Genomic DNA, 25,815 nt, shown 5'->3' on the forward strand with positions numbered 1-25,815 from the left:
CAGCTTCATACCACCGCTAAACAGAACCCTTTATGCAAACCTCAAAGAGAAACTGCTCCTGCTAATTCTTGCCATGATGCTCTGTGGCTCCTCTGCTCAGTAATTAAATTTGTTATGGGATAATAAAGGATTTGGGGCTTAGTAAGTCCATAAACTTGCTGTGTTGTTTCCATTGCTACTGGAACTGTGGGTCTTCTGTCAGCTGCTCTCTTTAATTTTTCTGCTTTACTAGTTTTTGATGGTTTTTGGATTGGAGTTTTTTTGTGGTTGTTTTGTTTTGGTTTTACCTCAGATGAAATGTAACTTGCCCTTAAAAGAATCACTCAGGTTTCAGATGAGCAGCACCAGCTATTAGCAAGTCCTTTTGCACTGTAGTGTAGCCAGCGAGGCCATGAATGGGCCACGCACGAATTTGAGTTTGTTAAATTGGGCAGGGCTGGCAAAGGGGTTCATAAGAACGTAAGAAAAGCCTGCTGAATCAGGCCAATGGCCCATCTAGTCCAGAGACCCTCTTCTCACACTGACCAGTCAGGTGCCAAACCCGCAACCAGGATTCAAGCATAGCAGCACTCTCCCATCCTGGGGTTTCCAGCAACTTGTATTCAAGAGAATTGGTGCCTCCAACTGTGAAAGCAGAGCAGAGCGGTCCTGGCTAGTAGCCCTCTTTGCTGCCATGAATTTCTCTAATCCTGTTTTAATGCCATCCAAAGCGGGGGGCGAGTTCAAGACTGTAACAAAGTTCTACTCAGAGAAGACCTATTGAGATTAGTGGCTCTAGGGCATAATATTCAAATGGAGGATTGGGAAAGACTTTGGAAAGATGGCTTAGATTCACTGCATGCACAGTTATAAAAGAAAATGTTATGAAAATGATGTACCGATGGTATGTAACACCTGTGAAGTTAGCAAAAATGTATAAGATAAGTAACAAATGTTAGAAATGTAAAGAAAAAGAAGGTACCTTTTTCATATGTGGTGGGAATGTAAGAAGGTAAAATGCTTTTGGGAAATGATTTATAATGAATTGAAGAAAATGTTGAAATATACATTTGTTAAGAAACCAGAAGCATTTTTACTAGGCATTACAGGTAATGAGATAAATAAGAAAGAAAAGAAGTTATTTTTATATGCAGTGACAGCAGCAAGAATATTGATGGCCCAGAAATGGAAACAGGAGGAATTACCTATGATAGAAGAATGGAGAACTAAAATGATGGATTATGCAGAACTGGACAGACTGACAGGAAGGATCCAGAATCGGCGAGATCAAAGATTTACAGAAGATTGGGAAAAGTTTATCCAATATATGCAAAAACTGAGTGATAATAAAATTACGTTTGTAAGCTTTAAGGAAGCTCTGTGAGGGGAAAGGGTTAAAAGGGCAGAAATGTGTAAAAAGTAACAATAGGAAGGAATGGCAGACAAATTGAGGGAAGTCAAAAAAGAGAAGTAAGATGTAATTAAGATGTATGGAATGTATAAAAATATAATATAAAAAAAAGAAATTAGTGGCTCTACATTAACCACTTCTATTAACTCCAGTAGCTCTACTCTGAGTATGACTAAAACTGGATATGATCCTTGGCCCTCCACTTCTGCCTGAGCTGGGCTTGAGGATAAGAATCACAAACCATGGAGGGTGGTGTTGCAATCAGGTCCTCCCTGCAGACTCCCCTCTGGGGCATCTGGTTACCTGCTGTGGGAACTAATACGCCCCTATTGGCACGATCCAGCTGTAGGTCTTTTCTTAGGTTCCAAGTGCAATGAGTGCCTAACTTTAAGGAAGGCTTCCTGTACAAGATAAGGATTTTCTCACACTCCCGTTCAAGTTTCACCCACATTACCCAATTCCAAACTGGGAAACCACTGCTAATCACCACCTAAGCACACAAATGCCCAACCCATGATGCGTTTGGGAAAAAGTATTCTAAAACATTACACAACTTCAGAAAACATTTCACCTACAGAAGGTACGTCTGCTAGCAAATATTTCAGGAGAATGTGCAGGGAGCTGCCAAGGTTAAACACCTGACACACACACACACACACACACACACACACACCCCAACAGAAATTCCATATGTGATTAATGCAAAGTCCCCTAACTTCAACTGTAGCAAAGGGCCGAAAATAAATCAGTTGCCTGGTCCCCTATGATGAACAATCTCATCTCTAGGCCACCATGCAGAGAAAGCTTGGCTCCTTTTAACGACACAAATGGCTAACATACAGCATATGTGGAGAGGAAGGCAAGTAACTTTCCTATGCTTACACCTGCTAGGATGACCTCCTTTCTTCTAGCAAACATCCAGCTTTACCTTGAACACAGTGGAGTTGGCAGCAATTTAGGAAGTATATTTAAGGTCCCATACAGTACAGTACTGATCAAACTGCGGGAGGCAGTGGAAGACAGGAGTGCCTGGCGTGCTCTGGTCCATGGGGTCATGAAGAGTCGGACACGACTGAACGACTAAACAACAACAGTACTTCTATAGTTTAATTGTGAAAATCTTAGAACACCTTGTATGTTTAAATCTAGCACACCTGCTCTGGGAGCCAGCTTCCAAAAAAGATTGATTTTCCAGGAACTAGCCAGAAGACACGACAGGAAAAATTCCACTGTTTCTAGACAACGACACACCTGGGTCTTCTCCAGTCCCAAATGAGAAGCAAGACAACTTTGTGTGCCATGTGAAAAAGTTGGAGGGGGATTCTGAGCAGAAGACATCCTTGCACAGCACAATGAAGGAGGTCTTTAAATCAATCATTCCTTCTGGTTTTCCAGTCTCCAGATTATTATTCCCTTTAGCTGTGCCATATTGCTATTTATTACCAGGGCATCAAATTTCATATCTGGCTGCAATTAAGGCGAAAAGAAGAATGATATTCATCCAGCAGTGCACAAGATCTCCTGCTCGGCTCTGCCAGAGGAGCATATCTTGACCTGTGACCCCTGCAATGTTCAGGGAGTTCCCTTGCAGGAGCAACAATGTGCTTCAAACACATCAGCTAATGAGATGAATGAAAATGTTCATTCTTGGGGTGGGTGTTGGGACAATAGTGACACAGCAAACTGCCTTATATAGAGTCACACCTCTGGTCCATCCAGCTCAGTACTGTCAACAACGACTGGCATTTCAAGTTAGGTGTATTCCCAGGTCTACCTGGGAGTGCTGGGGATTGGGCCTGGGACCTTCTGCATGCAAAGTAGATGATCCAACCCTGTGTTATGGCCCTTCCCCAGAGCCTGTATCTTTGCCAAGCTATATAGTAGAATAGTAGTTGGAAGGGACCCTGAGGATCATCTAGTACAACCCCTTGCAATGGAGGAATATGCAGTTGTCCCATATGGGGGATTGAACCTGCGACCTGGCATGATCAGCATTGTGCTCTAACCAACTGAACTGTTGTTCCTCCAGTCTGCTAGCTTCTCTTTCGTTTCAGCCACATCCCAGCTGTCTTTAGATGGGCTTGCTGGGCCAGCCCCTGACCTGGCAGTGCTTTAGCTTTCAACTGACCCTCTGGGTGGACTCTACACTGTCCTGCATGCCAAGCTAATCCAACTGTGCCACGACTCACTCTATCAGCTGTCTACTGGCCAACTCTGGCAAACAACAGCTAGGAATCAAGCAATGCTCAATAAGTAGGGCAGCAGGGAAAGATGTGACGGGAAAAGAGGCTGGAGAGGTCAATCAGAAAGGTCAGGAAGCCTAGCAGCAAATAGGAGCTGAAGGTCATAGTGGCAATGGGTTGGGAAACTCAGTTCAAAGTATAACTAAAAAGATAAAACAGCACACTATTGTTAAGGAGTGGAGAAAATATGCTTTTACTTGAGGGATTTGTTTGACAAACCAAACCAAAGGGCCCCTACCCTGTCCCAACAGGAATGAGCTGTCAATCCAGCCTCCACACAATACAGGCAAAAAACCCCTAGCTGCTGCCTGCCAAACTATCAGCAAGTCAACATGATAAATAGCAACAGTGCAGAACTGAGACTTTCTGAGACTGCTAGGGTACTGATGAAAATCTTTCATACAAATAAGATTTCCTCAGGAATCTTATGATGTTTAGTAAGCCTCTTGTCTGACAACACTCCCCATTACCATTAGATAGGCACAGGGCTTTAAAACCAAGATGAAGTTTTTGCACAGGCTGTGTCTTTTTTTTTAAAAAAAAGTAAATCTATTTCACTGAATTGCTCAAAATGTGGTGAAAACTGTATCTGAATATTGCAAAATCTATAGCATGTCTAATAAAAGTCCATGGTATTAGGGAGCATGCACAACACTTCTAGCTCTAGGAAGTGGATCACAATTCCCTACGAAAGCACAAGGAATTTACAAAATCTTTTTGAAAAGGATTAAAGTATTATGACACCAAGCAAGCTAGCACTGTGGCAAAATGCAGAGTGTCAATATAACGCACTGGACTTTGGTGCAGAATCTGGGGGATATCTGCATAAAAGAGGAAAAACCACTCGCCTGCAAAAGTATGTACTAGCCTGGTGGAGGAGGCCTGGAAAGCTCTGTGCTGCTTGCACTGGCCCACTGCATAGTTGTGCTTCCCATGAGAGGCAAGTCAAAGTACTCTGTCCTCTTCCTCTGTCCTCACTGAAAATCACCCACATATAGTTCCTTGTAACCGATGTCAACAATATTACTGATAAATACAAGACAGTAATCAATGCATGAGAGTTTGGGAGAATGGAATTTGTAGCTTTGAGCAAACCCCACTGCTTAGGAGAGTGATCTCCAAGAGAGCCGAAGGCTTAACAATGCCTCAAACTGCCCTGTACTGGGGCCTCTTTCACCAGTGGAGATCAAGACAGAACTGAGTTCTCTTACTATTGGGTGGGAAATGCTTTTGTAGGAACACAGGCTGTATCTGCATAAGAAACAAGGTTTTTTGACATTATCTGGATAAGCACATTTAATTTATCCCTCAATCTGACAAGCTCCTTTCTCACTGCTGCTTTCTCACTGCTTCACACTCCACAATAAACCTTTCCAACCTTACCTCACAAACATTTCCCACACCCAACCTCAGCCCACCTGCTAGCTTCTGAGATACCATGCAAGTTCCTGCTTTAACAATGATACACATGGTTACTGCGGAACTTGGTCTCAGTCCAAATAAATCTGTCAGCTGACACCTCCTGCTTCCTCCCCACAGCCTAATTTCTATCAGCGGTCACCCAGTCCACCCAGTGAGGCCTGCTGGATGTCGCCTGTCATGACATTCTAAACCCACACAGTAGATCAAAGCCAAAATCGAAACAGTCCAAGACACACACCCATCAGCTAACACAGCCTCACCCATTTTTTCCCCTTCTCTGCTTCCACCCTGCGCTCATTCACTGCCACTCCCTCTCCTACTCAAAAATGTTGCTCAACACATACAGATTCCTGGCATGCACAGCTCTTATCCTGGAGCCCAAGCCTCTTTGCAAAAGAATTTCTTCCAAGGGTCTGGAGAGAAAACAAGAGACTACATTCAGCCAACAGTCTAAAGATCTAGAACACTTGTTCAAATACAACAACTCAAACACGTATAGAGGGCCTTCCCTCTCCTCCTCACTCTCTGCTGGAAAATTTTCCCAAACAGGTCCAACACAACTTGGTTCAGTAACTGAATCTTCTAACATTTGAAGCCTTTTATCTCACTCTTTAGTTGAAAAAGGCTCCCAGAATTCATTACAAATATCAGTATACAGTGGTACCTTGGTTTACAACCATAATCCGTTCTGGAGGTCCATTTGTAAACCAAAACAGGTTGTAACCCAAGGCGCACTTTCGCCAATGGGGCCTCCAAAAAAAAGGGGTTGTAATCCAAAAAAAGGTTGCAAACCAGGACACTTCAGGGTTTGAAGTGTTTGTAATCCAAAACGTATGCAAACCAAGATGTATGCAAACCAAGGTACCACTGTAGTAGATCAGAAGAACTACAAAGATCAGTCCCTGTCCTCAGGTTAAAAGTTTTATCAATTTACTTAAGTTTCTCCACAAAAACCAAACCCTAAAACCACTCCCTGTAGGACAGGAATTCTTCATGCTAATCTTAGGGGTTATTTGACTATAATGTGGTTGCAGATTTGTCACCAAATGACCTCAGCAGAAATTCCAGAATGCAACACACTATTTAGGTGTTAGCAGATATTGTTCATCTTATGGAAGGCTACGCCCACTCTGACTGGGTATTTTACTCTTCTGACAGCTTCTCTTCTTCCTATGTGATATGTACAGTATCCTCTCTCATGTACACAGGTGGTCTTTTGGCCTCATACTCTTGTACTGTTTCTGCCTGGTAACTAAAACCACTTCACATATCTGATGAAGCACACTCTTGTCCACAAAAGCTCTCCCACAATATCCTATGATGAGCTAGAGCTCTTAGATCGAAGAGCAGTGACCAAGATTTGCTCCAAGACCTGTCAGCTGCAACCCTGTAGGTCAACATTAATCACCCCCTTAGGGCAGTTATATAGTGGTGAGACCCAAGATTTTTTATTTACTTATTGCAGTTATTTTCCACCTTTTTCTCCAAGGAGCTCAAGGTGGCATAAATGGTTCCCCCTCTCCTCATTTAATCCCCACGCCAACCCTGTTAGGTAGGCCAGGCTGAGAGGCAGTGACTGGCACCCAATGTGCTTCATGGCCGAGTTGAGACGCGGATCCTGGTCTCCCAGTCCGACCCTCTACCCACAGCAAACTCCTTCCACTCTTTTATCACCCAAATTCATTGGAGCTATCAGTCCAGGCGTAAGTATGGGCAGAATGGGAACTGCACCCTCTGCACCTGCCCAACAAGACCCGAAACCAGCCAAGGAGGTGGAAGCAGCAGGAGATACGCGTCGGGGCGTCACTGGCGAGAGAGAAGGGGCAGGTGCGCTCTGTGCATGCTCAGGGGCCCTTCCGCACCGTGGAGGGAAATAACTCAGGCCACCCCAGACCCTCGCGGGGGGGCGGCGGGGGAGTAGGTCAGACGCGCTCTGCACACGTTCGGGGACACCCTCTCCCCCCGAGCGGGTCTCCTCCCCGGCCCGCCTGACCTGGAGGCGATGGCGGCGGAGCAGCGGACGCGGTCGCTGAGGTCGCAGAGAGCCCGGTAGTGGAGGTCGCGGCCCTTCTCGCGCTCCAGGTGGCAGGCGTAGAGCGAGAGGGCGATGCCGGCCAGGCACACGGCGTAGCGGGCCACCCGCTCCCAGCGCGGCACCGAGACTCGCAGGAGGACGGGCGCCGCCATCTTAGCCCAGCCCTCGCCTAGGCGGACCCGGCAGGAGACTTCTCGCCCCTGCGCGCGCGCAAGCTCACGCCACGACGCAAACCACGTCGCGCCACGCCCGCGCGTGTTGCCTCCCACCCACCTATTGGCTGAGAGGAGCCACGCCCCCTCCCCCTCACGCCCCTCGGCCTGGGTTCTTATTGCGGCTTCTCCTCCTCCTCCTCCTTTCTCTCTATCTCCTCTCTGAACGTGGCGCTCTCAGACGCGGAGCCAGCCGGCCAATCAGAACGACAGGCGCGTGCGTTCTCATGGCCCCGCCCACTCTCATCCTTCCGTCCGGCCCCACCCACCGCACCGCTAGCAGCGCTTAGATAGGAGGATATCGCGAGGCTTGTGCGTGGCCAGGGAAGCCAATAGGCGTGGTCCTCCACTGCTACATTCTGGCGGGGCTGAGAGTTCGAATCCTTTGTTAGACAATTCCTGGCAGGGGGTTACTTTAATTTTTTTGTATTAATTTTATTCCACTACAATTTTAAATTATCTTAAAATACGTTTTTAGCTTTTCCTGTTTTATCTGTGTTGTTTTAAATTGTGTAAGCAGCATACATTCCCATCTGGTAAATATATGGGATATGCAGTAGATAAATATGATAATGATCTTATTTTGAAAATTATCAACCACTTAATCCAGCAAGTGTGTGGCCCGATTAGATTATTATCTCTTGATGCTTCTGATAGTGAGCTGTTGAGGCATCTAATCATAAGCCTGCATTTTTATCAAGCTTATATTTTTTGATCAAGGTTGTATCTTAAAAATGAGTTCAAATTCACAAATGTTTCATGCCAGGCAGAAGAGTAGCTGCCTAAGAACCTTGGCAAAATGTTTTTCTCCTAGACAAGGGGCCCCCCTGATTTATAGCAGAAAACAATTCTCAAAGTCGTAAAAAGGGAATTACAGGCTGACAGCCAAGGTTACACTGACCCTACAAATTAAGGGTGGATAAATAGTAAAATGAGCCATATCTTCTTCCTAAGGTTAAGAAGGTCAAGAGCAGTGAAAAAGACAACTGGTCTGGCTGGCAGAAACAGAGCATTTTTGGGAAGTCTTTTCTAAAGCTGTTTCTTTCTTAAACTAAGATCCTTTTAAGATTTCTTTTCCTTTTAAAAGGTTATTTATGTATTAAATATATTAGTTTAAATATAATTATGCAAAGGATTTAAGAAATGCTAGATTCTTATTTCATATAGTTGGAAGAGATCACAGGGGCCATCAGCCACCAGCCCCCCCCTTGCCAGACAGGAGACGCCATCGAGCACTCCTGATATATGGTTGTCAGGCCTTTTGTTTAGAAACCTTCAAATGAAGGAGATCTCTCAGTGTTGATGTGAACTCAAAATCCTTGACATATGCTTAAGATAAAAATTCAAGATTAATCATCTGTTTTGGAAGGCAATAGGGCAAGGAGGGCAAGAGGTGAGCTGGTAATTAAGATTCCTTGTTGAGACACATGTAAGATATATTACTACTTATTTGTCATTTATAGATAGAAGAATATATAGCTTTTTGATTCCCATAAAAGGCAAGAGGAAATGGGTGTATCTTTTGTGATTGGTTCTAGCAAACAGCCAATAGGAATTTCAACCAGGCTGATTGGACAGAGGCAGCCACAGGAGGAGCAAGGGGGCTGGATTAAGGAAATATAAGTGCTGGCCAGAATGGCAAGAGGCCAGGCCAGAGCTTGGTAACCATATACCACTGTGCCTCATATTTATTTGTCTGACAAATAAATTACTATTTTAATTTCTCTATTGCTGCGTTGAATATTTCATTCCAGCTAAGTGTTAACCACAAGCAGGGTGCTACACTGTATCCAACCTAAATTAGTCATAGACATTCATTTTAATTGCTCTGCTCTTGAGTTTTATTTTTATTTTTATTAATAAATTTATCAGCCACCCTTCAACAGCAGGTCCCAGGGCAAGTTACAACAATCTGAACATTATAAATTAAAAACAGGCAGAATCCCTATGTCTTAAATACTTTTAATGTGTGGCTTTTTTATTTGAATGTATTAATTTGTGATTTTATAAATATTGTTTTGTAGAGTTCTTGCTGTTTAACCAGTTTTATTTATTTATCCCTGAAATTTCAAACCCTTCTTCCAAGACTTCCCAAGGCAGCTTACATTGACAGCAAATCTGTACTGTCTCTATAACATACTGTTTCAGTCACAATAACTCAGCCACTTTAAATGTAGCCAGTAGTACTGTAAAATTCAACAAACAAAATGCAGCAGTCGCCTTTTCAGTTAAAAGCCATGGGAAACAGGAGGTTGACTAGATGACCCTAAGAGTCCCTTCCAACTCTGCAATTCTATTATTCTGTATTTTCTAGGTCAAACTTTCTCCCCTCCAGTCTTTATATTAACTCATACTGAAAGGACAGAGCATTCAAAGACATCAGGCATAGTTACTATCTACACACTGGATCCAGACAGTAGGTCCCCTGTTGTTTGGCTCTATCTGGGGCTTGCTGGACGGCCGTTCCGCATTATGAGTCCCTTTTGTTCAGAGAAACAAAGAGGGTCCTGATGACATCCTTTGGAGCCATGAATGCTACCCTTGTGCAACTTTATTGTCCCTTGGACCACAGGAAGAAAGATGGGAGTGAATATTCTATGGACGCACTGGAACGCCATCCGCTAAGTATGACCAACAGCGCCAAGGGAATTGTCATGGGGGGAGGGAGAATCTTAAAATTAGACTTTAAACCATCAGTTCATGGTATACAGTACTATTAAACTGCATATATTAGGCCTCTCTGTGGTCTACCCCTGCAAACAAAATAATTCTCCCAGCACAACAGGCAAAGGATATTGATTGCCAATATTCTATATCATACGCCCATAGAACTTGCTCTCCGATATATCTTGATTCAACATTGGAATTTCCTAGGTATGCTAGATATCTGAATAATTTTACTATCCCCAAATATCACCAAGCCTTTTGTATCTAAATAATCTGACAATCCCCAAATATTGCCAGGCCAGATCTAACTGTCTCCCACAATATTGGAAAGGTGTTACTGAGCTGTCCCATAGGAGGGTCATCTGGGTCCCTGTAGAGGTGAAGTTGTCAAAACTTTGGGTCACATCTTTTTTGAATGTAATCTCCATAGTGAGGAATGTAATGGGCTCTTTTGGCCAGGGAATTCCTGGCCACTGCTAGCAGTTTGAATGATTCTTGGCTACTGTACTTTTTGTGATATTCACCACTTTAAGTGGCTTATGCTCCCCAACGCCAATAAATAAATGTTTTATGTTTTTAGCGAATGATTTTGCATCATTATTGTGAACCACCTTGGAGTTATTCTTAATGAAAAGAGAGATGACAATGGCTTTAAAATAAAGTTTAAAAATTCATCTCCTACTTTAAAAAAATGTTAAGAATTGTTCTAAATAGATCAGTGTTTTATGTCTTCATTGAATTGTTATCATTGAAAACCACCTTGGGGTTATTTCTTAATGAAAGGTGGTATCAAATGGATTTAAATAATTATGCAAAAATATAGTAGCATCATATATAAATATGTTCAAATAATAATAAATGTAATGATAATAGGTAAAGGGACCCCTGACCATTAGGTCCAGTTGTGGCCGACTCGGGTTGTTTTATTGGCCAAGGGAGCCGACATACAGCTTCCGGGTCATGTGGCCAGCATGACTAAGCCACTTCTGGAGAACCAGAGCAGCACACAGAAGCGCCTCATCTATCTATCATGCAAAAATGTAATGATAATATAGAATAATAAAATGTATTTATTTGCAATGTTTATAAGCAGCTTTTTATATGATATATATAGCAGATCTGCTATGATAGCACAGGCCCAAGGTGATGATGCCCCCCCAGGTGTTTTGGACTGCGAGGTGGCTGGTGGGAACTGTGGTCCAAAACCCCCTGGAGGGCACCAGGTTGGCAGAGGCCGGGCCTGCTTCCCACTAGGCCTTGGCAAACGCATTGCTATGGCAACCCTGCGGCGAGGGAGGGGGTGATGGCTCTATGACGCAACTCGGAGGGAGGGCTGTATTTGCGCCGCGCGCCTCCAATCGCGAAGCAGAAGCCGGGCAGCTCGTGGAGGAGGAGGAGCACAGAGCAGGAGGGCGGCGCCAAGATGCGGCGTGAGCGCAGCCGGTCCAAGGTTGCTCTGGCGACTGTGTCGGCTGAGCCCCCTGCCGGCGTGGACGGGGAAGAGCAGGAGTCGGGCCGCTCCTCGTCGCCTTCGGAGGAGCGCGTGGAGCGGCTGCGGGATCGGACGCACCAGGGCGGCCCGCGGGGGCCCGGCGCGGGCGGAAAGGGCCGGAGCCGCCGCGAGAGGGAGCAGCGCACCAACTGGACCTCCCCGTCCGGCCACGAGCGCAAGATCGCCGCCAAGATCCGCGCCAGCATCGCCAAGCGCCGCCGCCAGCAGCAGAGCGGGCCCCGATCCTCCCAGCTCCGGAGCCGCAGCAGGAGCCGGCGCCGCACCGCCACCGCCTCCTCGGGGCCAGAAGCAGCGGCAGGCCCCGACTCCGCTGCCCAGCAGCAGGTGTGCCCGTCAGGAGCATCGGAGAGCGAGGAAGCCTCTTCACCCTGTTCTGACCAACGATGCACCTCCTATCCTGTACGCATGTTGTGGCTCCCCAACCCCCCTTGCAATAACTGAACCCACATGCACACACCTGGCCCCCTCTATGCAATAATACACCCCCTCAAATATTTCATGGAGCAAAGGGACCTTGGTCCCCGGGGTTGGCTGCTATGCTCAATGCAGTAATGCACCCACACTTGATTCCATACTCCAATACAACCTTAGAAATGTAGATGGGCCCCTCAGTATTTTACAGTGCTCCACCCCACCCATCTTTGAGAGACACCTGGTCAATGGGGCTAAGAACATAAGAACCCTGCTGGATCAGGCCAAAGGGGGTGCATCTAGTCCAGCATCATCTTCTCACAGTGGCCAACCAGATGTCCCAACGGGAAGCTGAAAAGTCAGAGCAGCAGCACACTCCCCACTTGCAATTCTGAGAAACTAGTATTAAGAGCCCTATGGTCTCTGACAGTGGAGGGAGAACATAGCCATTGTGGCTAGTAGCCATCAATTGCCTGCTTATCCTCCATGAATTTGTCTGACCCTCTGGAAGCCATTTAAGCTGGTGGCTGCAGCTCATAGGAAGATAGAAAGACTGGACCATACACTAACTGGCAGTGGCTGTTTGGAATTTCTACATTTTGTGGTTGTGAATTCTGTGAGTTCAGATATACCCAAATGACTCCATTGAGTCTTGGTGCAATCGGGAATCCCAAATGCAATAATACCCCCTCAAAGGCCAAAATAGCTCCCCCCTCTGTGGCTTTTCAAAATTAGAAACTCTACCATCAAGTAAGTTCATAGGGACATCATCACCTCAATTGCCCTCCACTGGAGAGATTTGTAAAACATATTCAGGGCACCAAGTTGATGAAGGCTGCTGTATGCCCACAGATTCCAGCCGTAGGACTTGTCCCTTCCATGGCTCCGGAGAGGTATCTGTATCATAAGTGCCCATAGCACCTGGGGTCAGGGTGAGAGAGATCCTGGATCCTGCTTCCAAAGGCCAGCCTCCAAGTAATACCCTATAGAACTACTGCAAATTAGGGTTGGCTGTGCCAAGCCAGGGAGCCTCTTGTCCTGACAATTCAAGGCCCTTTTTTGTTACCTTGCAGGTTGAAGAAATGACCACCTACTGAGGGCTTTCCATCATCGCCATCCTGGATGTCAGCTCCTCTGTAGCCAAAAACACCTTGGGCAGAGTTTGCTGCTGTGCTGCAGAGTCCCTTCACACCACCGGGTTCTCATCCTCCAGGGCTGTTTCAGTTCAATAACACAAAAGTTCTCGGGCAAAATTTAGTATCATGATCTGTCTGGCACTTCCCAAGATCACACACAATTGGAAAAGGTGGAATATGTATGGACAGCCTTTGCCCAACCTCCCTCCAGATGTTTTGGATTACAACTCTTGTTGGTTCCAGCCATGCTGATGGGAGTTGTAGTCTGGAACACCTGGGGCTGATGGGAGTTGTGGTCCAGAACATCTGAGGTGAGTGGAATACATGCTCCAAAACATCAGGGTGGGGAGTTGTGGTCTGAAATATCAGAAGCACCGGGTTGCAGGAAGGCTGGCAGCGCATGACATCACCCTTCAGAACAGAAACCGGGGCCATACTTAAAGTGGAAAATGAACATAAGAAGCTATGTTGCACTGAGTCATAATACACCACTGAGTTATCATGCACTCTGGTCCCTAGACCGTCCTGGAGTAGATTTCCTTGTCCTCACAGCTCTGGGCTCGTAAGAGTCCAGCTGGACCAGACCAAAGGCCTATCTCTGCCTGCATTCCCATGAGGTCCGGGCAGATGCCTCCTGTCAACATGAGAGACTTGCAAAGCAGAGTTGGATGGGGGTTTGTTGCTACACCTCATAGAGGTAGCAAAATGTTTTTGGACACCACATAAACAGGGAAGTGGTTTGCAGAGGCATCCTCAAGCATGATCTATAATTTAGATGTCTAATTATGGCCCCTAGCCAGCCAGCCCCCCACTGGAACTCCTGGTCAAATGTGACACCCCCCCCCCACACACACACACTGTGTCCCACCAAATAAGGCCTCAGCATTCTGACTCCCCATACAAATGATATGGGATGGTTGCCATGGAGAGTGGTACCCTGCTTGCCATGGGAGTCCTATTATCCCAGCCTCCAAAGATGCAGGGCTGAAGAGCCCACATTTCTGCTGTTTCCCAGGCAGATCAAAAAAACACAGCCAATTTAAGGGAAACACACAAAAGACTGCTGTCATGGCACCCAGTAAATTCAGTACTGAAATGTCCTAGGCTGCCAGATGTTATAAAACCATAGAATTGTAGAGTTCTAATCCAACCTTGTGCAATGCAGCAATCTTTTGCCCAACATGCATGGGCGTAGCCAAGGGGGGCAGGAAGGGGGCAGCTGCCCCCCCATCAAGTAAAGCAATAGAAATACTTAACAGAGGTTCTGCCCCCCTAGCAGATAAAGCCTGCCCCCCCCCAACAAAAATCCAGGTTAAGCCCATGTCAACGTGCGGATGGAATCCATGACCCTGAGATCCGCTTATATACCCCACCTTTTCCCCACACTGGGACTCAAGGCGGCTTACACAAATTAAAACGGCATATAGGCACAGAAAGCGAAAAGCATGTGGAAGATAACCGCTGAAAAACAATTCTTACAGAATTAAAACCATTCTTTAAGAAACACAACTAGCACAAAACAGCGCAGCACAAGTTAAAAGCCGACTCCTTAGAGTTCCCCCAAGCCTGCCGGGGGAAGGACAAGGAGAGAGGCGGGCGAGGGAGGAGGAGCCGGAAAGGAGGCGGCCGCGGCGGCTGCTCTCGCGGAGGGGCGGATTGAACATGGCTGATGACCGCGCAGACAGCAGCCGCCTAGCCGAGGTTCAGCGCCGCGTCGCCCAGGTGCACCACGAAGGCCATCCGGAGCAGCAGCTCCGTTTCTACGACGGCTGGGCCCCGGAATACGAAGAGGTTACTCCTCCACCACCCCTTCCTCACCCCGCTTCGCTTCTGCCCTTAGTTCGTCTCCTCTGCCTCCTGGGAGCATTCTTCTCTTTCATTCCCTAAGGAGACTCTTGAGCGCGTGCAGAGTTCTGCCGTTTTCTCTCCTCCCACGAATCCCGGGTCAGCAGTTTAGCCATCATTTTAAAGGGCAAGCTGAGGGTGGGGATTAGAAAAATTGAGTGTCGGATCCGGACCTGGGGGTACAGGGTTCAAATCTACCACTCAGCCATGAGGCTCAGAGACCTTGGGTTCGCTGTCTCCCAGCCTGCCCTTACCTCAGATGGTTGCTGTGGATATGAAATGAGACGTGAGGGGGGAACCATTTGCTTCACCTTCAGCTCCTTGGAGGGAAAGCTGGGATATAAAAGGAATACGTAAATAAGTAATAAATTAATGGATAGAGGTGCTACCATCATCTCACCTAAATAGAACCTCCATGTTCAGAGGCAATCTACCTTGACACCCATTGCAGCCACAGGATACATGAGATAGTTGGGCAAATAACAGGCCTGCTTGTGGGCTTCTCAGAGGCAGCTGGTGCTTCTAAAATAAAGTGGATACCTAGCTTAGTGGACTTTTGGACCAATTTTGGCAAAGCACACCCCCCTTCTGAATTTAAATCCCCCAAAACCCATCTTCTCCACCTGGGGCACAATAATTAATAATAGAGAGGGTGTTCTTGGGCATGTGTAGAGTGCCGGCATCAGGAAGGTAGTCTGCCATTGGGCAGGCTTGCTTTGGGGGCTGATGGGAGCTGGGATGCAAAATATCTGGATGGTTGGGGAAGGCTGGAAAATGAAAAGGGTCCCTCCTACTGGAAGGAAGAGTGGTATAAAAATAAAGTTAATAATAGCAGATAATGAAAAGAAGATATTTCAACACACACACAATATCGTAAGTATTGCCTGCTGGATCAGGCTAATGGCCCACGTGATCCATGTGTTTTTACAGTGGCCAGTCAGATGCCTGTGGGAAACCCACAAGCAGGATTTGACCACAGGAGCAGCACTCTCCCCTCTTGCAATTTCGAGCAGCTGGTATTCAGAAGCATTGCTGCTTCGAACTGTGGAGGCAGAGCCGAGTCATCATGGCCTGTAGCCTTTGTCCTCCACAAATTTATCCAATCCTTTTTTAAATACGGTACATCCGACTTGGTGGCCATTATTTCCTCCTGTGGCCACGGGTTCCGCAATTTGACTATCCATGCCTCACATGGAATCCAACCAAGTGAAGAGGCCAGAGAGAAGAATTGCTTATATCAGAAGGAGGGTGAATTAATCAGGACGGGAGTTAAAAAAAGAGTCAGTCACCAGTTAGGTTTGGGGGAGAAATTTGATTCAGTTCACATTTACAGGTGAACAGGTTCTTTCCAGAACAATACAAACCACAGCCACCCCTCAAAATTTGCAGTTCTCCATATTTTGCCATGCAGCTCTCCCAACGGTTACCCGAATTCATATATTAGCAGAAAACATGCGTAAGAATAAATATGCCACTAAAAACAACATACAGAAATGGATTATATTAGGGGAAATTGCTTGCAGAAATGTTTGCTGGTCAAAACTGCATACGTACAGAAAAATCGGTTTATTGGAAGAAATTCACATGAAAATGGTGTTGAATTTTCCTGAGGATTTTTTTTTAAAAATGCAAATGGATGCAGAAATGCAGAGAAGTGAATTCAAGACTGGACAAATGAGAAAGAGAGGTCTGAAAATGACAGGTCCATCCTCCATCCGGCCATTTAGCTACAAGCACATCCTTTTCTCCACTCATCTCCCATGTGCTAAGAACTTGCTGGATTCAGCCAATGACCCATGTGGTCCAGCATCCTGTTCTTACAGCAGACACCCAGATGCCCCAATGAAAAACCCTCAAACAGGACCTGAGCGCAAGAGCCCTTTCCTCTCCTGTGGTTTCCAGAAACTGGTATTCGGAAGCATCGCAGCCTCGCGACTCTGGAAGCAGAGCAGAGCCATCATGGCTAGTAGCCATCAATAGTTCCCTCTTCCATGAATTCCTCCAATCCTTTCTTTAAAGCCATCCAAGTTGGTGGCCCTCACTGCTTCCTGTGGCAGTGAGTTACACAGTTTAACTATGCCCTGTGCGAAGGACTTTCTTTTCTCTGTCCTGAAACTTCCAACATTTGGTTTCCTTGGAGAGAGAAGAAAACTTTCCTCTGTCCATTCTCTATCCTATAGATATCTGCTCTCCAACTGCCCTGGAACACCTGGAGCAATAAAATCAGGGCAGCAGGGGGAATGGAATGTTTTCTTTGGATGTGAAAAGGCCAAAAGTACAATTCCTAGCAGAGCCATAAGTTCTGCGTGTGACAAACCTTCCTTTCACTTCCTGCAGCCAACACGGTATTTTATTAGACATATGCTGCAAGGGGTTAAAAGTACCAATGCCGGGAGGTTGGAAAAGGTTCAGAAGGGGGCAACCAGAATGATACAGGGGTGGAGCAACTTCCCTATGAAGAATGGTTGCTGCATTTGCAACTTTTTAGTTTGGAAATAATAATAATAATGATGATGATGATGATGATGATGATGATGATGATTTATTTATACCCCACCCATCTGGCTGAGTTTCCCCAGCCACTCTAGGCAGCTCCCAATCGAATGTTAAAAACAATACTGACATGATAGGAGCTTACATGATAGGAGTTTATAAAATAGAGGAAAGTTTGCCTCCCTCTCTCATAGCACTAGAACTTGTGGACCAGTGAAGCTGAATGTTCAGAGATTCAGCACTCGTCAAAGGACTTCTTCACGCAATGCGTGGTTAGACTATGGAACTCCCTCCCACAGGAGGCAGCACTGGACACCAACTTGGATGGCTTTAAAGGAGGCAGTAATGCTTCTGAATTCAGCCTAGACACTGAGGTCCAGCTATGAGGGCCTTCTGGTGGTTTCCTCGTCACTGCGAGAAGTGGAATGCCCTCCCATCAGATATCAAGGAGATAAATGACTATACAGTACAACTTTTAGAAGACATCTGAAGGCAGCCCTATATAGGGAAGTTTTTTAAAAAATATTTGATGTTTTATTATGTTTTTTATATCTGTTGGAAGCCACCCAGAGTGGCTGGGGCAACCCAGTCAGATGGGTGGGGTACAAACTAATAATAGCAATAATAATAACAACAACAACAACCTGTTGCTGGAAACGACAGGAGAGGGAGGTTTACTCATGTGTTTGTGTTGGCCTTGTAAGAACAGGATGCTGGACCAGATAGGCCATTAGCCTGATCCATCGGGCTCTACTTATGACGTTCGGTCCCCACCCTGTTCCTTACTAGACCTCTTTTCCCCTGTAGGATGTTGCTGTCTTGCAGTATCAAGCCCCCCGAGTGGCTGCTGCCTGTTTGGCCTCCGTTTTCCAGGAACCCCTCCAGGACGTTCTAGTGCTCGATGTGGCCTGTGGCACAGGACTTGTGGCCAAGGAGGTAACTGGGGCGCCCCAATCTCAGAGGAGGCCATCGTGGGGTGTGTCTCCACCCGTGTCATTGGCCATGCCTGGGGACCATCAGCTGAAGTATCAAGTTATTTGGGGCACAGTGATCTCACCCTGCTGTGACTGCCCCAGTCTGATGGTGTTCTCGTCTCTGGGAAAGACGGGCATCTTAATGAGGCTGCCACTTGAGTCACGGGGTCTTATTTCATTGAATCTAGTTTTTAATGGATTAGGAGGTTCATTAATATTTTTGTGCTGCTGTTTGGAGTTGATCCATCAGTTAAACTGGGGCAGCAAATATTTTGCAGCCCGGGGCCCACATCCACCTGTGTTGACAGAGCATAGACATTGTGGTCAGTAGCCATTTAAACCCTTATTTTTCTCCACGATTTTGTCTAGTCCTCTTTTAAAGTATCCAAGTTGGTAGCTATCCCTGCCTCCAGTGGAAGAGAGTTCTGTAAGGCCGTCAGAGGAGCCAATTGGATCAGGCCAATAGCCCATCTAGCCCATTCTCACTGTGGCTGACCAAGTGCCTGTTGGAAACCTGCAAGCACTAAAACACTCTCCCCTCTTGCGGTTTCCAGCAACTGGTACCCAGAAGGCTGTGCTAGTATTGTCCAAAGTCAGTTTGAAGTCCATATCGTTATACCAGTTTCATAATTTTTCACTTGGCAATATATCACAAATCATGAAATGTTTGTGTAAATCATGGGGAAAACTGTGAAGCCAGCCAATGCCTCTACAGAGCTCCATCTTTATTTCAGACACTGTATCGGTATATCATGATGTTTAGCTGGTGATCTATCATGATGTTGAAAACCAGATATTGCCCAGCTACCCCGACACCACCCCCACCTGGCTCCTGCGGGTGTCGCTTGTGGTGTCCAGTAAGCTTGCGTTTGATTGGCAGGCAGGAGTGGGTGTGCTTCCAGGCTGATGACATGTGACTTAAGCTGCACCTTCTAAGCTGCAGGCAAAAGGTTTCTGCCGCCTCCACGGCCTGGATGGCAGTCAGGGGATGCTGGAACACGCGTGTCGCAAGGGGATCTACCAGGATCTGAAGAGGTGCCTCTTAGGGCAGGAAGCCCTACCAGCTCCTGAAGGTAACAAGACCAAGAAGTGCACCTCTTCCTGAGAAATGTGTTGAGTGAGTGTGGGTTAGGGTGCAGGGGGTGAGGCTAGGGTGGGCTAGGTGATGCTGCTGCTGCTGCTGCTGCTGCTTCCCTGCATTAACCTCTGGAACTCACCTCATAGGACTTGGTGCATCATCTGGGGCTACTCCCAGAATGACAATAGTCTGTCACTTGTCAGGAGTGGGTCAGCAATAAATCACATGGAGCAAGTGAAGTTAACTCTTGATGAGAAGAAACAAAGTCTGCTCAGTAGTGCCAGGCCTAATGAGCACAGCAAGTAGATCTTGCCCCTCTGAATCAGTTGTGGGGACTGAAGGTCCCTGCCTTCCCACAGCTGGCTAAGCCTCCTCCTCTCCTGGGTCCTTCCCAAGCAATCTGAGACTGCGCTGGTACATCCGTCTCTACTCCTCCCTCTTCATACCTCTTATGGTTCTGGGAGACCAGAGGCAAAGGGAGCTGGTTGCAGCAGGAGGGGAAGACACCTGTGTCTCTTAACCAACCTGCCTGATCTCCACTTCTTGGCCTCCCTCCTCTCCTGCTTCAGCTTCTGTCTCTGATTCTGGACTTCTCTCTGCCACAGACCCTTCCTGTTCACTAAACCCTGTTACCTCTTCAGCTTCCGGCACCACCTCCTCCCAGTCTTCCCCCTCTGACCACTCAACATTGTCCCACCACCAATTCCCTGGCTCTGAGCCTTCTTCCCTGGGGAGTTCCCCAGCTTCTTCCTCCCACCATTCCTCTGCATCTAGCCCAGCCTTCCTCAGCCTCGGCCCTCCAGATGTTTTGGCCTACAACTCCCATGATCCCTAGCTAGCAGGACCAGTGGTCAGGGATGATGGGAATTGTAGTCTCAAAACATCTGGAGGGCCGAGGTTGAGGAAGCCTGATCTAGCCAGTCCATTACATCACTTGAGACCCAAGTGGGATCAGTAATGCGGAGTGTCATTTTCGCAGTTCCGTCCGGTTTGCCTGTGTGAACTGTTCCTGGGCACAGCCATTCATGCTGTAGTAAAAACAAAACAATAACCTCCCCAATCTGGACTTTTGTAATTCTCTCTACATGGGGCTGCCCTTGAAGATGGTTTGGAGACTGCAGCATGTATAAAACACAGCGACCAGAAACCCGATGGGCTTTTCTTCCAAGGAGCATGTTACACCTGTCCTTAAACACCTGTGCCATTTGCCTGTTCATCCCTGAGCCCCAATTCAAAGTGTTAGGCTATTTTTTAAAATGAAAAAATACAAATAAATAACCAGTGCTGTTGCTTCTGACCAGGGTGCTATGACGCTGTTCTGATCGTGGGGGCGCTCAGCGAAGGACAGGTGCCCACCAGCGTGGTTCCGGAGTTGCTTCGTGTCACCAGACCAGGTGGGGCTTTTGCAGGAGATGCCCTGTTGCAGTGGGGGTTGTGCGTGTGTGTATATATATATATATGTGTAAAACAGGAAGCATCACCTAGGTTCATCACTGTTCATCACTGGAGTGTGTGCAGAGGAGAAGCAACCAAGAGGATCAAGGGCCTGGAAAATTAGCCTGATTAGGAACAGTTGAAGGAGTTGGGTCTGTTTAGCCTGGAAAAAAGAAGACTGAGAGATGATAGGATAACCATCTTCCAATCCCTGAAGGGCTGTCACATGGAAGATGCAGCAAGCTTGTTTCTGCTGCTCCAGTGAGGATGACCCAAACCAATGTCTTCAAATGGCAAGGAAGGAGATCCCTACTAAATATTAGGAAGAACTTCCTGACAGCTAGAGCTGTTCGGCAGCGGAATGGGCCCCTTTGGAAGGTGATGGAATCTCCTTCAAGGGAGGTTTTTAAACAGAGGTTGGATGGGGTCTGTCAGGGATTCTTCAGCTGTGATTCCTGCTCTGCAAAGCGGTTTGGGCTGATCCACCAAGGGAGCACCCATGAATCTGTGGCCGCTAGATGGTGCTGGGGGACCTTTTAACCAGCCGCAGCTAAAGAGATCTACTCCAGTGGAGCTGGGGAAGAGGAATAGTTCACTTGCATTTGGTTGTTCGGAAAAGACTTCATTGAATTCAGACCAGTCACACTGAACCACTTTTAAGCCTCTCCCGTGCTTTTCAAGTGAATGTATGAAAGGCAGAAATGCCTTTAACATGTGTTTATATTGGAGTTTTTAAAACGATTTTGACCGCCAGGAGTGAGGATTGACAGCCATGTTTCTTAAACATTGCTGTGGTATTTTTGGTTTTTTTAAAGAGAAATGCCGCCCTTAAAGAGCTGTACTATCCTTGAAATTCGTGTTCAGCTCTCCACTATGTTCCCCACAGAATTGGACACATTTAATCTCCACATTTTAATCTGTATGGAAGTGTGATGGAGAAAGGCCTTCTCCGTTTAGTCAATGCAGATTTCCTTCTCTGTCCCTTCATCCTGTCCTGCAATGAATCTGTCCAGATGAGGATTTTTTTTTTTTGTCAGTTTCACCATCGCTTTGGGGGCGGGGGGCGGGAAGAGTGGTTTCCCCTGGGGGAAAAGCAGCAGGACAAGTGTGGATAAGCCCCTGTGATGCTGTCAGGGCTTTCCCTGGATCTGACCAACATTCTCCTTTAATAACAGGAGGCTACCTGTGCCTGACCACCCGGAGCAACACAGGCAACCTGGAATACAAGGCCCAACTGCAGCAAGTCCTGAACGAGCTGGAGCAGCGGGGACTGTGGCGAAAAGTCATGGAGCAGGAAGTTGAGGCATGGGAGCGGGCAACATCGGAGAAGGAGTCTGCACAGGGTGTGGAGTATATCCCTGGCGTAGTGTACCTGTATCAAAAGAGCCCTGTCTTGTGAGGAAAAGCTGCCATTCCTCTACTTGCTGAGAGACCCCGCAAGGCTGGAACTTTGCTATCCGGTGGGTGGAGCATTTAATAAAGCAGTCTGTGCCTTTGAGCATGTGCAGAGTGCCTTTGGACACTAAATAATCACCGTGAAACCCCACACCCCAGGCTTGTGCTTCTATGGCCACGGGACCTTCATATATCTTAAAGGCAAATTTCCTTAGGCTGGCCTTTTCCAACTTGGTACATACACATAGATGTCGTTTTGGACTACAACTCCCATCAACCCCAGCTAGGACAGGCAGATTTTGGTTTTCGCTGGGTCAGCCTTCCCTCAACCTCCTGCAGTGGCTCAGATTCAGAATGTGGTAGAAATTGGGTTCGGTTTGCATTTAAAGCCCAGCTTAACGATGTTGCATTTTCCAAAACAATGAGAACTGAAGCACAGCTATGCTTAGAAATCTGCACTTCTCCGAGTTTTGCTATGCCGCCATGGCTTGCTCCCAAAGAATTATGGGAGCTGTAGTTTGTTAAGGGTGCTAAGAGTTGCTGGGAGAGGCCCCTATTCCCCTCTCTCAGAGCTACAACTCCCAGAGTGGCTTAATAGTCAACCCCTCTTCACTGGGAACTATAGTTCTCTGAGGGGAATTGGAGGTCACCTAGCAACTGTCTGCTCTCATAACGAACCACACTTCCCAGTATTCTTTGTGGGAAGCCCTGAGAGTTTAATGTGGTATCGTAGTTCTTTAAATGCATGGTATGAATGAGGCATTAAGGTTTCTGAGCAAAATCAGTTTTCGGTGCAATAAAAGGAAGTGTGTGGTGGTGAGGTTTTTTCCTTCATTGTTCCTCATTTGTAGCTCAGGCAATATACCCTTTGTTAGTTTGGCCCTGGTATTGCTTCTCCTAGCAACCAAAATAAGCAAACATTCGTAGCTGGAAGGATACCTGGTTAAGGACCTTGAAAATGAACAGGAGAGCGGAGAGTCATTGAGAAGGCAGGGAGGGCACCAGCCTTAAGAACATAAATGGAGCCTGCTGGATCAGGCCAATGGCCCATCAAGTCCAGCATCCTGTCCTCACAGTGACTGAACAGATCCCTGTGGGGAAAGCTGAGAGCAGGATTTGAGCACAAGAGCCCTTTACCCCTCCTGTGGTTTTCAGAAAAGGGTATTCAGAGGGTTTACTGCCTCAAACTGGGAAGGAAGAGTATAGTCATCGTGACTAGTTAGCCACTGATAGCCCTTTCCTTCTCTGGTCGGCCACTGTGAGAACAGGATGCTAGACTAGATGGGTCATTGCGTGTACATTATTACATATGGACTACATGGGCCATTGGCCTCGTCCAGCAGGCTCTTCTTACGCTCTTAAGATGTTCGTAGACAGTTTCTGTTGTTGGCATTTGTCTGTCTCGAGAGACAATGGAGTGCACCTCCAGGGGTGAAGTCAAACTGTTGCATTGGTAGCACCAAAGTGACGTTCCCAGGGCACAAGCGTGTATGAAGGTCCAGGGCTGCCCAGATGACAAGACCCCCCTCTCAGCCTCACTGATGTGGTCCAAAGAAAAGAAGAGCAATACTTTTGGCACCAGCTTGGCTGCAGGAGTTGCTGGAAGGAGGCATACAAGGTGCCATCCAACTGTCTCAGGGACTCCACTCCAGTTTTGAGTAGAGTTTACTCCTTAGCCAGGGCCGTCTTAAGCATATCCGGTGCCGTGGTGCGAAGATCCCTCTGGCACCCGCCCTTTCCCGGAGTTGCCGACCTTTTTAGGGAGGACGGCGCTGCCGGCAATGAGGCCAGCTTTGCGGGGCTGAAGGAGGCGGGCAGAGGCTTGAGTGCAGCTCCTCCTGCGGGGAAGAGGCAGAGGCTGGACGCGGCGGCTCCCAGCTCAGCTGGCTGCATGGTGGAGGGTGGGCAAGGGTGGCGAGCTGATGCCGGGAGGAGGTGCATCCAGCCTCCGCCTCTTCCCTGGCACCCTCCAGAATTTTGCACCCTGGAGCCCTGTGCCACTAGCCTCTGTGGCTAAGATGCCCCTGTCCTTAGCCTTTCTTCTCCCGAAGATATCCTGCAAGACAGCAGAGGTTTAGGATCAGACATTCCCTTCTCCTAGATGGGCTCCCTTCCCAGGTTGAAGAGTCCCATCTGCCCCTCACTTTCTTCTGCGGCACGTGCAGAAACTGCCTTCTTGGCCATTGGACCCACAGCTGGTCTCGTCCGTTCAATCTTCTGGAGCCTGTCTTTGCATGCAGGAAAAGCCCCTAACTCGCCAAGGGTTTTAGACCCACCAGCTACCCTCATGAGGGTATAGGCAGCCAGTCGAAGCCATTGCAGGGGTGTGGCTGCTGTCACATGTGGCCACTGGGAGTTGCAGGTGAGAGTTGAGTACAGGGTGGGGACCAAAGGTGGACAAGCTACCCCGGAAGGAGCACAATCTGTTCCCCACCAGAGGTGCTCCCCCCCCAACACCCTATATACCCAGGACAGTCTCTACAAACCCTCAGAAAATGGTGGAACTAGAGAAATATTAAATCCAAATGAGGAGGGTGGGGAAGGAAGCCCAAATGTGTGAATGTTTGCACCTTCTTTCTCCAAACAATCTGAAACAAGGGCCTTGAAAGCGGCAGATCCTTGCAGAAATATGGATAAGGGTGAGTTCCGTGTTGCCAAACTCGGTTCCCCAATGGGCAAAAGAGGGTTATAACTCAGTTTGGCAGGTCTGCAAGGGAGGAAGGGATGGCCGAGAAAGAGAGAGAGAAAATGCTTCTTTTTGTAAAGGGCTTAACTAAAGTTGACTTAGCCTAATAGAGAAGAGAAGGATATATAAAAACAGGTCCTGGCGATTTAATACAATGTGCATGCATGCCTTCTAAAGAACAATGGGTGTGGGCCATTTAGAGGAGATCAAGGCTCCAGATAAATACTGACTTCCTGCAGGACCTCTTGGCTCCAACAGCTTCCTTGTGGGCAGAAAAGCCCCAGCTTGGGAGTCTCCCCGGCCAAATGGGATTCTTGCCTTTAAGGCAAGATTGCCACAGCACAGCCCTGCGGTGATACATCAGTGCTCCATTAAAGTTGATTTTTATTTGCATTTTGCACCTGGTTTACACCAACTTCCTTGTGCTCTTTTTTGAGGAGTCACTGCTTATTTTAAAACACCAAAGTTTACATAGGGAGGACACCTCTCTCCCTCCTCTCTTTTTACAGGATGAATGTGGGTGAGGTTTGCAGAAGCTGAACAAAGGCGTGCGAGCACATTTATGCTTTTGGAAATGTTACACAGCCTCATGCTAGCTTGGGTTGATGGAAGTTGGGTGTCCAGCAACATGGAACTGACTCTCTCAGAAAGGCTCTACTTTGTTGAAGGTTTTTAAGCAGAGGTTGGATGCGGGCCTGTCAGGGATTCTTTAGCTGTGGCTTCTGCATAGCAGTGGGGTTGGACGCGATGAGGCCCCTTCCAACTCTATTTCGGTGATTCTGTGATTCCATGATTCCATATCCTCCGACATTTCTCTGACATTCTCTTCCACATCAAGAAGCTTCTCCTACATTTGATCTTGCTGCAAACATATACATCAT

The 25,815-nt window shown here is 47.2% G+C and overlaps 3 protein-coding genes and 1 long non-coding RNA gene across 5 annotated transcripts in view; 3 read left to right on the plus strand and 1 right to left on the minus strand.

Annotated features, from left to right (window-relative positions):
* Nucleotides 1-7,325, minus strand: part of VKORC1L1 (vitamin K epoxide reductase complex subunit 1 like 1) — a 15,810-nt gene extending 8,485 nt beyond the window's left edge. The window contains exon 1 of the mRNA XM_079956040.1: nt 7,049-7,325. Coding sequence (XP_079812166.1) covers nt 7,049-7,242 — 194 coding nt within the window. The 5' untranslated portion in view covers nt 7,243-7,325. The remainder of the gene's footprint in view (nt 1-7,048) is intronic.
* A 4,036-nt stretch (nt 7,326-11,361) lies between these two features.
* On the plus strand, nt 11,362-13,146 carry LOC307204459 (uncharacterized protein). Its single transcript, XM_079956041.1, has 2 exons — nt 11,362-11,881; nt 12,967-13,146. Exons 1-2 carry the CDS (start codon nt 11,393-11,395, stop codon nt 12,988-12,990), a joined length of 513 nt encoding a protein of 170 aa, XP_079812167.1. The 5' UTR covers nt 11,362-11,392; the 3' UTR covers nt 12,991-13,146.
* A 1,452-nt stretch (nt 13,147-14,598) lies between these two features.
* Nucleotides 14,599-22,351, plus strand: METTL27 (methyltransferase like 27). 2 transcript variants are annotated; one of them, XM_079956038.1, is made up of 5 exons: nt 14,620-14,820; nt 18,175-18,303; nt 19,279-19,414; nt 20,721-20,813; nt 22,029-22,351. In XM_079956038.1, exons 1-5 carry the CDS (start codon nt 14,692-14,694, stop codon nt 22,250-22,252), a joined length of 711 nt encoding a protein of 236 aa, XP_079812164.1. In that variant the 5' UTR covers nt 14,620-14,691; the 3' UTR covers nt 22,253-22,351. The 2 variants fall into 2 exon arrangements, with proteins under 2 accessions (XP_079812165.1, XP_079812164.1); XM_079956039.1 differs by lacking the exon at nt 18,175-18,303 and having other exon boundaries at nt 14,599-14,820.
* Nucleotides 14,830-16,424, plus strand: LOC307204466. The gene is made up of 2 exons (XR_013833703.1): nt 14,830-15,160; nt 15,192-16,424. It is a non-coding gene; the product is annotated as an uncharacterized lncRNA (long non-coding RNA).
* Nucleotides 22,352-25,815: the final 3,464 nt, after the last annotated feature.

Source organism: Podarcis cretensis (assembly GCF_951804945.1).
Source record: "Podarcis cretensis genome assembly, chromosome: 15".
Taxonomy (NCBI): domain Eukaryota; kingdom Metazoa; phylum Chordata; class Lepidosauria; order Squamata; family Lacertidae; genus Podarcis; species Podarcis cretensis.

Coding starts and splice junctions, on each gene's coding strand:
- METTL27 (XM_079956038.1), top strand. CDS start 14,692: ATGGCTGATGACCGCGCAGACAGCAGCCGCCTAGCCGAGGTTCAGCGC. Junction 19,415..20,720: donor AGCCCTACCAGCTCCTGAAG/GTAACAAGACCA, acceptor GCTTCTGACCAG/GGTGCTATGACGCTGTTCTG. Junction 20,814..22,028: donor GCTTCGTGTCACCAGACCAG/GTGGGGCTTTTG, acceptor CTTTAATAACAG/GAGGCTACCTGTGCCTGACC.
- LOC307204459 (XM_079956041.1), top strand. CDS start 11,393: ATGCGGCGTGAGCGCAGCCGGTCCAAGGTTGCTCTGGCGACTGTGTCG. Junction 11,882..12,966: donor AACGATGCACCTCCTATCCT/GTACGCATGTTG, acceptor GTTACCTTGCAG/GTTGAAGAAATGACCACCTA.